Source organism: Cyprinus carpio, chromosome B11, assembly GCF_018340385.1.
Source record: "Cyprinus carpio isolate SPL01 chromosome B11, ASM1834038v1, whole genome shotgun sequence".
NCBI lineage: Eukaryota > Metazoa > Chordata > Actinopteri > Cypriniformes > Cyprinidae > Cyprinus > Cyprinus carpio.
The window spans coordinates 16771645-16784751 of NC_056607.1; the positions used below are offsets into that span (position 1 = coordinate 16771645).

Consider the following 13107-nt stretch of genomic DNA (forward strand, 5'->3'; position numbering starts at 1 on the left):
TGGAATAAAAAATCTAACCACAATCCCTTTGGTGGTCACTGAAGATGAACTGCATTTCATTTCTAAAAGCCTTTTCACAATTTTATTTGGTATGCTACTGTGGAAAAGCCACACCAAGTTCACAGCAAATGGCAAACAGTGGTCAAAAATAGCCTGTGTGACTTTTATCTGAGTGCCTGAAAGCATGGCATTTTAGAGCCACAAGGGTGCAGAGAAGCCAGAAAATACGAAAGACGCTCTCGATCGGCACAATTCAACCAAAGAGAGCCACTTTTTTAGAGCATTTCTATACAAATTTGGAGCGCTATTGCCTTATGAGAGACAGCTTTGAGTGCTCATGGTAAATAAAGGAATGATTTGACTTTAAAGGGAGTCTGTACACATATTGGCACCTAAATGGACCAATAATAATAATAATAATAATAATAAAAAAAAACACCTTAAAGTTGCTCTTTCTTATAAGCAAGAGAGGGCTACACATTTTTCTTCAATGTTTTTTTTTCTCTTTCATTGTTTTTCTGAAGTTTTGGTCCTGTCTTATGAGAAAAGTCCTTCTGAGGTATCATTACACAATGAGTTCAACTTTTTAGTTTGTTTTCTCTCTTTTTTCCTTAAAAATGCATAAATGCACTACAGAGACAAAAAGTATCAAAATAGACCTAGCTAAGATAAATATACAAACAGGTGTGTTACCTAAACCACATATCTAACTCTTAATCTGTCTTTTTTCGAGCGATAAAACACTAAAAAAAAAAAAAAATCAGAAAAATGACAAAAACTGGGAAAACAAAACCAAAAAGCAAAAAAGGAAAACAAAATTTAACCATGATACCTGCAGCACATAATATGATAAATACATACACTTTAGCATAAGCAATACAGTATAGGAATTCTGAGCTCAAAACTTTACAATAGCTAAAAACAGGTGCAGAAAAAAAGAAAAGCCAAAAGAAAACAAGTAAAGGAAACACGAAAAGGAGGGAATGCCCTTGAGAGCTAAGCCGAGCGGTAATATACAAGAATACATCATTACAACGTGTGTAAAAGTAACAAAGGAGTCATGGCGTCACCACTGATGCATTTCAGTTCACATCTTACAAAACAGCTTTGTTTACACGTGTACCTTAAAGCACAATTGTAGTCCATTTAGTGAATGCAGCAATTCATTCGTGAGTTTTTCAATTCCTTCGCAATCCTCAGTTCTTGTAGCACAAGCTCGTTGGTTCTCTTTGGATATTTTGGTTTCGTCGCGTGGTAAAAATAAAAGCCCGTTTTAGCAGGAGCGTGATGATCTCTTAGGGATGGTCTATGTGTGTGTGTGTGTGTGTGTGTGTGTGTGTGTGTGTGTGTGTGTGTGTGTGTGCGTGCTATTTTTCCACCGTCGTCACAAAGCTGCACTTTGCATTAATTGGGAAGCAGGGTCTGTGCAAGAGTGGCCTGCGTTAATGCATTCTGCCTATCATCATTTCTGACACCCAACTGACTGGCCCATTGAGTACGCTCTAATGACCGGCCAGCTCGATGGCTCTCATTGGCCTGGCCTCTCATTATGCATGCGGAATTAGAACACACAATTAAGCCTCCGCACAGAGGACCTGTACATAGACACTATGCTAATAGATCACTTAAAGTGGGGAATATGTGATTTGGAGTAGACCCTTTTAAATATGTTGACCACTTAATGCTTCATACTTAACAGGACTCAGCATTTTTTTTTTTTTTGAAGGGGATGGAGAGGTAGTCATCTTTTTCCCCCCTGTTGTGTCTAGTTTATTTGTTTCCATTCATGCTAATGAATTTGGAATCAAGAGGAATCGACAGGCTCCGTTCACAGCTATGCAACAATGTGTGTTTGCATTTTATTTTTTGTATTTTGTGGATGAATGAAAAACTAGAAGGGAGTTACACCTTTTGTATGACTATTGGTGACTTTCATTGGCCTATCTATTTTGTGAACCGTTTTTAAAAGGAGGTAGCATTATTTTTGGTTTTATTTCTTTGAAGGTGTTTCGAAAGTGTGTATGAAATGAGCATATAGACCAGGTATGTCAGACCATGCTTAAAAAAATGAAAAGAAGGATCCTCCAACATAAAGAAAAAAAGTGGAAACAGTCCTTAAAATGATTCTTGTCAGGTTTGAAAAGATCTGAGTCCCTATCAGTCATCCCTTATTAGTGTGGTAAATAATACTGTTCAACAGGCAGGGTAAGCATAACAAGCAAGTGCTTGCCTGCTTTTTTTTGGTATTCGTTGAACTGCATTTAATTGTGAAATACTGGTAATTGAAGTAACTCATAATGCTGAGTAATTGCTGCTGGCTTCTAGTGTCACAAAGTACATCAACTGTTATTTAAGTGCCTTTTGCATGTAAAGTCCTTTGCAATCTTAGACGGTGAAGACTGCATCTCAACACTGCAATTGCCTGAGCACAAGATGGGGTAGAGAGCTTCTTTCTCAGATCGTAAGTGCTTGTACATTAACTAAGGAACCGCGAGAGGCTTGTTAATACTGCTTTTTTTGCTTTTTGTTTCCTTTTCGGTTTGATTTTTGGCCTTTAAACATATGTAGTGTTAAGAACTCGTTAGGTTAACGTATATTAAAACAGTTTTCTTTTTTTGAAAAAAAAAAAAAAAGCATTTGCATTTTACACTTTGGTTTTTGGAATGCTCTATAGTGTAAGTCAAAAAACAAATGATTAAACTGGAAAAAAGGTAAATTAAATATTCAAATGACGCATTTGTGTTGTTTTGGCCAGTTCTTTAGGAAGAAGAAAATTATAAATAAAAAAGAGTTTTTGGTTTACTAAATATCTCTTTGGTTACCTGTAACAAAAGTAAAATGGGGAAAAAACTAAAAAAGCAACATATATTAAATTAAAACTCGGAATTTGGCATGGCACTACTGAGAAACGTTTTTTTTTTTGTTTGTATTTTTTTTTTTTTTGTAGTTCAGCGAAAGCAAAATCTCACATGCTAATCAGACACTTTCTACTCACACAGTGAATTGCAAATAACTTTTATATATCTAGTAACTATAGAACTTTGAACTGATAATGAGAGAGTCACCGTGTTGGTTAGCCACAGTACAAATCCCCTTTGTAATAACAGCGTGAGGGGGCAAACACTGTGGTCTGAGGTATTCTGTGACCTTGTTATCTTTTACCTTAAAGCAATATTTTGTATCGCAGCTGATATCAATTGGCTACAACAGAAAATTCTAAAACGAACAAAGTAAATGGCGCAAATCTGGGAAAATAAGATCTAAAATTTCAAAATAAATGAACAAATAAAGCAAATTTGTGAAAAAATAAGAGAGATTTTTTTTTTCTTTTTTTTTCCTCCAGGATCTTACAGGGAGCACTGCAATGTGTATTCCACCTCTGTCTCTTCAGTTTCAGCTTCTCTCTGCTATAGAAATGTTTGAGTGGTTTTGTTGGTATTTCACATTATATATCATCTGTGGAAGGTTTCACTTAATGCTAAGTGCTATCCTCAATACTCGTGAACCAATACTAGGACATTTTGGACTTTTGGAGTGGAGTTTGTAGAATAAAGGATTTTGGAACTTCTCTCCCAAATGTAACCCCTTTTTGGAATGATGAGAGAATTTTAAAAGCAAAACAAAACAATCATTAACAGAAGACATAATAGTTGAATTACATCACAATGAAAAATGTTGATCCTTTAGAAATAAATGACTATGAAAGTAAAACGAAATCGAAAGCTACTGCACACATATTATAATCAACGATACAGTCAATAGAGTCTCTGAGCCGGTCCTCCACAAGCCTCGTGTCAGTCTGGCTGTCATAACAGCACCACAGGAGAACAACAGCCAAAAAGTTCCTTTTCCTGAAATATGCCTTTTTTGGGGGTAGCAACATTTTCTACATTTAGTCTGACAAAGAGCAAGGGGGAAAAACACCATTGGGAAGATTCTTGCAGATTCCATCAGATAAAGATAGGGACAGCGCAAGCATCTGATCAGAGGCTAACATTGCCTCGAGCCAGAACGTGCTCCCCATTTCTCTAGTCCAATCATGTAAGGGAGACAAAAAAAAAGGGTTGGTCAGGTGGCCAAGGGTGCCGTCACCAGTCTTTCAGCTCATTTTCTTTCAGTCTTTGCTTTTGTCGTGAGTGGTGAACTTATCTGTGTGACCGCAAAAAGTTACTGAGTCTTGCAGCATCCCCTTGAACAAGTACAAAAATCCGGTTGAAATCAGAAGTCATTCTAAAGATGTGTGTTTGTCATCTTTTTTCAAACATCTTTCCGTTGTGTATTTTTCCCATAGAAAAGCAGTGTTCTCAGGCCCAAAGAACAAAAATTAGAGCAAAAAAAAAAAAAAAAAACACTTAAAGTAAAGAAATCTTGTACTAAGCTTGTATACTGATGTTAGGTTTCCCTCAGTAGCTTTAGATACAGTGGTCCGTGCTTCTATCAGACCATGTTTCAGAAAACAGGAGGACACAATGCACAGCTGCTCAAAGGGCCTTTTTGAGGGTACTGACAAAAGACACAAAAATTAAGGGGGGAAAATGTGTTTTTGGATTGTGAACTGATGAGGTCTAACCCTGTTTTGGTTTTTGAAGTTGTAGTTGATTTTTTAAATCTTTGTTTCTCACTTGATCTTGAACATCTTGAATATGAGGGAGGGAGGGACAGGGCCAGTGAGCTCCGCCTCCATCAAGCCTTCCTCCTACTCCAGCTCCTCTGTGGGAAGCTCCTCCTCCATGTCGCGCTCATCACCGGGCATGCTCAGGTTTTGAGTGACAGATGCCATAAGGGACATGGGTCTGCTGTCCTCCTCCATCTCAGCTGGCTCCTCCTTCACATGGATTTGGTGTCTGAAACAGAAATAACGTGCAAAAAGTCAGTCTGAGATTACAGAAGCATGATAAACATGTAATTTTTAAAATATGGTTAAAATGCTTTCAAATATAGAAAATACTACTATAAATGTAGATACATTTTTAATCATTTATAATTCAATAAGAATTAAAAATGTTTATTAAATATATTTATAATGTTACAAAAGTCTTCTATTTCAAAAGTTTTGAACTTTCTATTCACCAAAGAATTTTTTTATTTTTTTTTGGAATGATGGTTTCCACAAAAAATATTGGGCAGTAATATTAATATTCACTGTTTTAAAAACTATTAATAAAAAGAAATGTTTCTTTAGCACCACGTTAGCATATTAGAATGATTTGTGAAGGATCGTGTGCCACTGAAGACTGGAGTAATGGCTGCTGAAAATTCAGTTTTGCATCACAAAAGTAAAATGCATTTTAAAGATATGAATTTGCAAAAACAGGTAACTTTCGAAAATCATGTTTTTTCATTGTGCATTCCAATTAATCTCAATCAAACTGCACTTGGTTTATTTTGATTAAGTAAAAAATTGCAAAAACAGGTAACTTTCGAAAATAAAAACATGATAACAGCATAAAAAACTATTCTTTAAAAATGTAAAAAAAAAAAAAAAACACTGAGTTACCAAAGAAACTCTTTATATATTAAAAGAGAAAACAATTATTTTGAATGGTAATATTATTTCACAATAATATGGTCTTTGTTGTATTTTTGGATCAAATAAATGTTTCTTGGTGAACCAAAGTGACAAAAACATTTTTAAAAATCTTAAAAATCTCAAACTTTGGAATGACAGTGCATTGAATTTTCATTAGAAATACACCCTATATATCAAGGCACTAGTAATTAGTCAGCCGGGAGTTGACTAGTCTTACCCATACTGCTGTGGAGAAAGGCCAGGGCTGCAGCTGCCGTTACTGTTGACTTGTTCAACAGTGCTGCTGACATCATCGTGGCCGATGTGCAGCATGTTGAGGCTCGCACCTGTGCTGTTGTTCATCAGGGTGGTGCTGTTCAGAAGACCAAGACTGCTCTCCGCAAGTGCAGCCTGCACACACAGTTTGAAAGTATTTAGATTTCTCAAAAGTTAAGAGAGATGCAGTGATGGCTATGTTGCTGTAAAATCATAAGGCACTGTTGACATTACAGTTATCTGAAAGGTCACTGTAATGAAAATATTGTCATACTGTATGTAAGTTGAGGAAGATGAATGCAAGGTGTAATCAAGCACAAAGCCCTCTGGTGCCACAGTTACACAGACAACAGTGTATATTTATTGATTTTACATTTATATTAATAACTAAATGATAAATGTGCTGACTGGATAGATGTAATCTGTGTGTTTTAAGAGACATCTAGCAGCAGTGGTGCAGCAGGTTAGTTTGTGTCACCACTAGGGGTCTCCTCGCTTCCATACAATAGACCTGACTGCTTGCTAAAATAACCAGAAACACTGCTGTTACACATGAGCTCATCTCCAACACTCATTACTATATGAAATACATTAAAGTATTGTTATATTGTTTGGTAAGGCTTTATTTAATTTTTTCCTAAACTTTTTTTTTTGTTGTTTATTTAAAGGGGGAAAATAAGTAAAAACTGTAATAGAAGATAGTGACATTTACAGTGGGATCCAAAAAAAAAAAAAAACCCTAGTAAAATTCCTTCACTTAATTTGAATTTTGGTAACACTTTGTTTTAATGTGTCTTTGTTACATGTTACATGTTACAAGTAATTACTATTATAATAACAATGAATTATGCATAATTACATGCAAGTAACCCTAAGCCGAACCCTAAACCTAACTATATAGTACGTACATGTGGTTAATTAATATTACTCAATACTTTAATGTATAATGACACAAAATAAAGTGCAACCTTAATTTTATATATTATCATATTAGATATATATATATATATATATATATATATATATATATATATATATATATATATATATATATATATATATATTATATTAAGTAAAAAATTAATTTAATGATGACTTAAAGAATATTATTTATGATAATTCTAAATATATAATAATTCATTGCATCATTCATCTTTGAATTATTATTTAGAACTACGTTGTAAATTTTTTACGTTATTTTTATTATTATTACTTTTTTTAAATCCATATTTTCTGTTGACTACATTGCACACTCAGACTGGCTTTATAGACACATAAGTATTTTACTATAAACTGCTTTAAAAAAAAAAAAAAAAAAACCCTTAAAGATCCAAGGCAGAAGTAATGGCAAATCCATGTAAGTAAATGTTACATTCGTATTACATACAGTACAAATCTACATAAACAACTATGCATAAGGATAATTTTGCATGAGGAAAGGTGGAACGGAAAATGATTTGAACTGAAATTTTTATGTGGTACCCATGCCAATTCAAACAGTAGTGACTGCCCAAAATATGCCACCGAGAGAAAGAAAGAGCAATAGAAAGAGCAACAGAGAGAGAGGGAGAAGAGAAACGAAATCCATTCTGATTCTGTGGAGACTGGGTGGTGGCGAGAAAGATGATCAGGGTCACACAAGGTTTATAGGATGCGAACCAAATAAGGGCAATTTTTTACCCTTTAACTATAATTAATTGGAAGCCACCTACAATTTTGGCAAAAACAGACAGATCTAACAGGTAAACATGCTTAATGCCTGTTTAATGAGATGGCCAGGTTGAATCACTTTTAAAATGTAGACTAAAACACACTTGAGGATTACAAATGGTAAACAGCAGAGCGCCAAAGTTCTCTCACACTCTGGTAGGGCGATGTTGTGCACGCCAGAGATCTCCACTGTGTGTCTGCTCTTTTGTTAAAGGCTAGTTTATGTGCGGCCTTTTTAGGATGAGCAGTTCCATTTCCATAGAGATGGCCTGCGGGGTCAGAGCGGGACAAACTGGGCCAGGCTGCTGGAAGTGTGTGTGTGTGTGTGTTGGCCCGTGATTAGCTGGGCTGTTTGTTTGTCAGGCGCTGACACTGCTTGTCCTGTGAGGAGATGGATGGGCACAGACCTGACAGAGCGCCACACACGCTCACACACCCAGACCAGGACTCAAGCACAAAGGCTAACCTCCCAGATCCATCTCTGTCTCGTCACACAACGTTCTTGGGAAAAACACACACACAAACACGGAAACACAGAGCCAGGCTCCGAAAGCTCAGAACGAGAGTCGCGGTGACACCGTGGGTTTCAGATGGATTTTCTAGGACAGACACTAATTTTATTCTGTGACCTTCATTGACAAATATTTGATGCTATAAATCACATATGGCTGGCTGGGAGCGCGTGTGCGCTGGAGGGAGGAGAATGGAGGAGGTTTGGGAGAAGTAGCTAATTAGAAGAGGAAATTATTATCAGCGCCCTTGTGTGCTTGATCTGGCCTGATCCGTGCATGATTCCCACACTTTCTGAGGAATTAATTTTCCAGTCGTTTATAACTACTTTACTCATTCAGAAAGATTCACTCATGAACTATTTAGACCAATTGAAATAAACTGAAAATAATGATTCGTTCACATATCAGATCTAATTTTAATGTTTAGCAGACAAAATATTTCTGAGCTCTAGAAAAATGTAGTCATATTTAGAAATTTTCATGATGTTAAAGATATTTTCCATGCCAATTCTAATTCAGACTGATTTGTTAATGAATCATTTAGTCTAGACTCTTAACTGGTTTCAGACAGCTTAAAAGATTCATTTACAAATCAGACAATCAAAAGATTCAATGATGAACCAACTCAATAGAATGATTCACTCACATATGAGTCACTATGGCTTGCTCAACACAAAATAAATATTAAACCATATAAATAAATAATAAATACAAATACTATATTTATAAATAAACACATTTTATAATAATTAAAAAAAAAGGTTATTTGTGATAGTTTCAAAATCTACATTTTAATATATCGGGCTACATTTATCCATTTTCATTGATGAATGCATAAAGGTGTCTATTTGATGTAATGAAGGCACTCACCTGATAGCTGGCATTCAGAGAGCCAAATCCCAGCCCAGAAATGATATTCTTCACGAGAGTGGGACTTCTGAGAAAGAAAAGAAAGAGAGAGGGTGATTAAGTACATGTGTGGATTACAACAAAACACATCTGACCAGAGTGCATGTTGTTAAAAGATAGCTAACAAGTGAGTGATGCTGAGGCACTATTCTATTTACAAGAGATAAATAGAAAAGTTAAACAATGGAGAGTAACACATGCATTCTGACACAGCATATACTGCACACACACTACTGTTTGTTCGCTTTTGTGTTGGTGCGCTACAGGGCTGAAATCTGGCGCACAGGCCGCCGGCTGGGTAATTTGCCGTTGTCTCCCTGGCAGAGTTTGAGACGGCGTGTAACATCTGTTTGTACAAATGCAAGCAGGCACGCTTTTCTGCTGTGCATCTGCTCACAATGTACCCTAAACAGTGTAGACACAGACGGAAAAAATACACAGGCGCACAAACACACATGCACGCACTGCCAAACACAAGCAGGCGAGGCACAAAAGAGACCTTTGTGCTTTTGACTAGAGAGTCAGTAATAGGGTAATGATGGGAAGCCCATTAGGGTAATCATACATGCCAATAATGATTATAGCCCCACTTACAGAGCAGACCTACAAGCTTACACTTTTGCTACAGCAATAAAGCCTGTTTTTGGGACTTCTGCTCAATAAATAGCCTTCACTTAAAAAGTGTTGTTTTAATCCGGTGTTTCACAGGTTATTGCGACTAGTATGACTTCAAACAGGCTCCTGTTTCAGTCTGTAAAGTTAAAGAAAGCCAAGAGTGGTGGCACAACTATTTGACATCAAACGTCATTCTTCACGTCAAACTTGATGCAACTTACAAGGTGAAGATCATTAGCGAGTAGTAATTATATTCTGGTTTGGCTACAATGTAAAAAAAAAAAAAAAAAAAAAAACATTAATAAAAAAAAGGAAAAACTATGAATTGTCATATATTTTGTAAAACCAGTAAAAGGACAGCCCCAGAGGTCCCTGTGTGATGCATCACATTATATTTTGTATAAATAATTTTGTTTCTTTTTGTTTGTTATCAGTAATGTACATTAGGGTGTTTTGTGTTACATTTTGTCTTTGTGTGTACAGTATGGCCAATCTAAATACGATTATAGGCCATGCCTCTGAATAGAGGCATATTAACATTATATCACTTATTAAAATATAAGTGATATCTTATTATTGTCACCCTACTTTTTTTAAAAGTGAATTTCTGAAAACCACAGCTGCCATTTATTTTACTGTAAATGTCCCCATTCATTTTAATTATACAGTATGCCTGAAAAAGGTACAAAATTTAATGTAATTATCGGAACAAGAATTTTAATCTGTGGGTCAACTATCACTTTAAAGGTGACCAGTCTTGAGTCTACATACCCGGTCATCTTTGGTGGTCTCCTCTTTTGGTATTCCACTTCGTCCACGGTCCAAACAGCACCCTTGACATTCTCGACCCGCACAAAGCACTTGTGCAGGCTCAGGTTATGGCGCACAGCATTCTGGGTAACAGCGACGGGACATAGAGAAGACAAGAGAGCAAAAAGTAGTAGTCAGTCTCCCGTTCCAGCCACGACTCAACGCTCTTGGTATCTTAAGCAGAATCGCGACCGAGTCGCTGTCATTGCTGAAAACGCAATTATACCGCGGCCTGATATAAACAGCCTTTAATAATGGCATAAATCTTATACCTGCTTTCTAATTAAAAGAGAGCACGTGATGATGAGCACAAAAGATTGTACGGCTCAGACAGGGACGTATCGACTGAGCATATCTCTCCATCTCGAACCCGTCCCCCTCCCGCCCGCACCATCTCACAGACACACAACCAATTAAGTGCACATTCTACTGAGGGGAAGTGACAATGTGGTGCCACACCATCATAACAGTGGGGAGTAAAAAAAAACTCCATCTTTGAACGCAAAAAAATAAGAAACGATGCGCACTATCCCCCCTCCACCATCAGCAAACCCACCCCCTGCTTTTTTATTTTAAATTTCACTAATCAGCCACTATCTAGAATAACACCCCCAAGGGAGGCCCCTTCCTTTTCATCTGCTATTTGTAGTTTGTTCATGCCCAATTTCATTACCAATTTTAATTCGTGTATAATTAAATCCTGTGTATTTTTTCCGACGCACTCTTTTTTTTTTTCCTGAATCCATGAGGGAGGGACTGCTGATGCCGGAATCACTCCTAACCATAATTACAAGTGCCATAATCAGGCGAGGCCTCCCTCCTTTGAATTAAATTTCCCCGTGCAGGAGCGATGATGCTTAGTTTTGCAAATGAGTATGACCCCAATTTCAGCCTGCCACCTCACCGATTTTATTTGCATTCCCATCCGTGATGAAAGACTAATTCTTCCAGTTAAAACATTAGCAGCAATTTAAAGGGGGTCAGCCTTTGCAGACATAAACAAAATTCCCACCTCGCTGTGTGTGTGTGTATGCGTGAATGAGTGACTGGAGGGGTGGCAGCTATATTAGAAAGATGGCACGCTTGATGCGGATGTCAAAGGCATCTCGGTTCCTTTGGTGACGGCGTCCACATGAAGAGGGACGACACTAAGGCCACCATTTTAGCTTAGAAATGAACAGTGACAGTAAATGTAATGTACAGCTTGAAACTGTGTTCAGCAGTTCAGCGTGAAACCGGATATTAAGATTATTACAAAATACTTTTTTTAGGAGGTGTGTATGAGACAAAGGAGTGCTGAGAAATCGGCATTTATAGCTGTGTCATTCTTTTCCTGATTGATAAATTACTTTGTGATTTTAAACCTCCTATTAGACAATAATGCATTGAGGTGTTGATAAATTGCATTAATAGAACAGCCCTTTACTTAAAAATTTATATAAAAATGCATATTTTGTATTATACACACTATAGTTCAAAAGTTGAAATTTACTTTTTATTCAGCAATGATGCATCAAACTGATCAAAAAAAAAAAAATGATGTTACAAAACATTACCATTTCAAATAAACACACTCAAACCTTCCATCCATCAAAAAATCCTGGAAATTTTTTTTCTAGCCATTTCCACAAAAATATTAAGCAGCACAACTGTTTTCAACATTGATAATACTATGACTTTTTTTTTTTAGCAGCAAATCAGCATATTAGAATGATTTCTGAAGAATCATGCGACATTAAGACAGGAGTATTAATGATAAAAATTAGTTTTGCCATCATAGATTTTAATTACATTTTGAATATATTAAAATAAAAACTGTTGTAATAATATTTCACATTATTTTTTTTACTGTATTTTTGTTCAAACAAAAGATGCATTGGTGAGCATAAAAGAGTTCTTTCAAAAACTTAAAATCTTTATAGTGCCACACATTTGCTTTTTATCAAAATAAATGATAAGAAAATTAAGGGAACGTTGCAATTACTAAAAGTTAGCATCAGCTCTACACTTAAGTCTACGAGGGACACAAATAGCAGCAGTTTTGCAGAATGACCCAGCTGATGTTCATCTTGTGAATAAAAGCTGCCCTCTAACTGATCAATGACTTCCTCTGCTCTCCGGACCTAACTTTTCATGAAATATAGATGGCCATTAAGAGCACCGGAGAACATGCATCTCCATTTCTATATTTAATACCGGGCCAAATGACTGGCAAGAGAGGAAGACAAGTGAGAACGTGCAGTTATTAAAATAAAAAGAAGAAAGAGAGTGTAAAAAGGTACTATAGGAAGGGGGAAAAAAGATCTGGCTCTGGTGGAGGAAAAGTAGACGGATCCATTAATTGTTAATTTCATAAAAGTGAAATGAGTTGTTAAAGATATTCCTGCCACTTTCACCTCCTTCCTCTCAACTCTCACTGGCTAAGCTCACTAACTGCTCCTGGGTGCCGCTGCGGTTCAAGACTATTAGCCCGCTGTTCTGTCTCGATGCCCTCAGCCTCCTTTGGTCCCTCTCTCACCTCACCTTCTCCGATTCTCTCCCTACTTCCTCTCCTCCAGAGGCTCAGGCACACAAATGAGCCTTGGGCCAGTGTTGGCTGAATGTGGAGCAGCACCTCCTCAGCCCAGGCTCCAGGCTATAGGCCACGTGAATGGCTAATGAGAAAACTGACTGACAGGAAGCGAGCTACTCTTTGCGGTGTCCATTTCCTCTCTGGCCTGACAGCACCTTGCCAAGCTTCTAGTCCACACAGGGAGGGGGAGGACG

The 13107-nt window shown here is 36.9% G+C and overlaps 1 protein-coding gene across 2 annotated transcripts in view; it reads right to left on the minus strand.

The window, feature by feature from the left end:
- Nucleotides 1-2944: 2944 nt before the first annotated feature.
- LOC109085174 (forkhead box protein P4) overlaps nt 2945-13107 on the minus strand; it is a 123538-nt gene continuing 113375 nt past the window's right edge. For both annotated transcript variants that reach the window (XM_042734257.1, XM_042734256.1), the window contains exons 15-18: nt 10303-10424; nt 8878-8944; nt 5748-5920; nt 2945-4844 (exon numbers count right to left, since the gene is read on the minus strand). In XM_042734257.1, the coding sequence (XP_042590191.1) occupies nt 4697-4844; nt 5748-5920; nt 8878-8944; nt 10303-10424 (510 nt within the window). In that variant the 3' untranslated portion in view covers nt 2945-4696. The remainder of the gene's footprint in view (nt 4845-5747; nt 5921-8877; nt 8945-10302; nt 10425-13107) is intronic.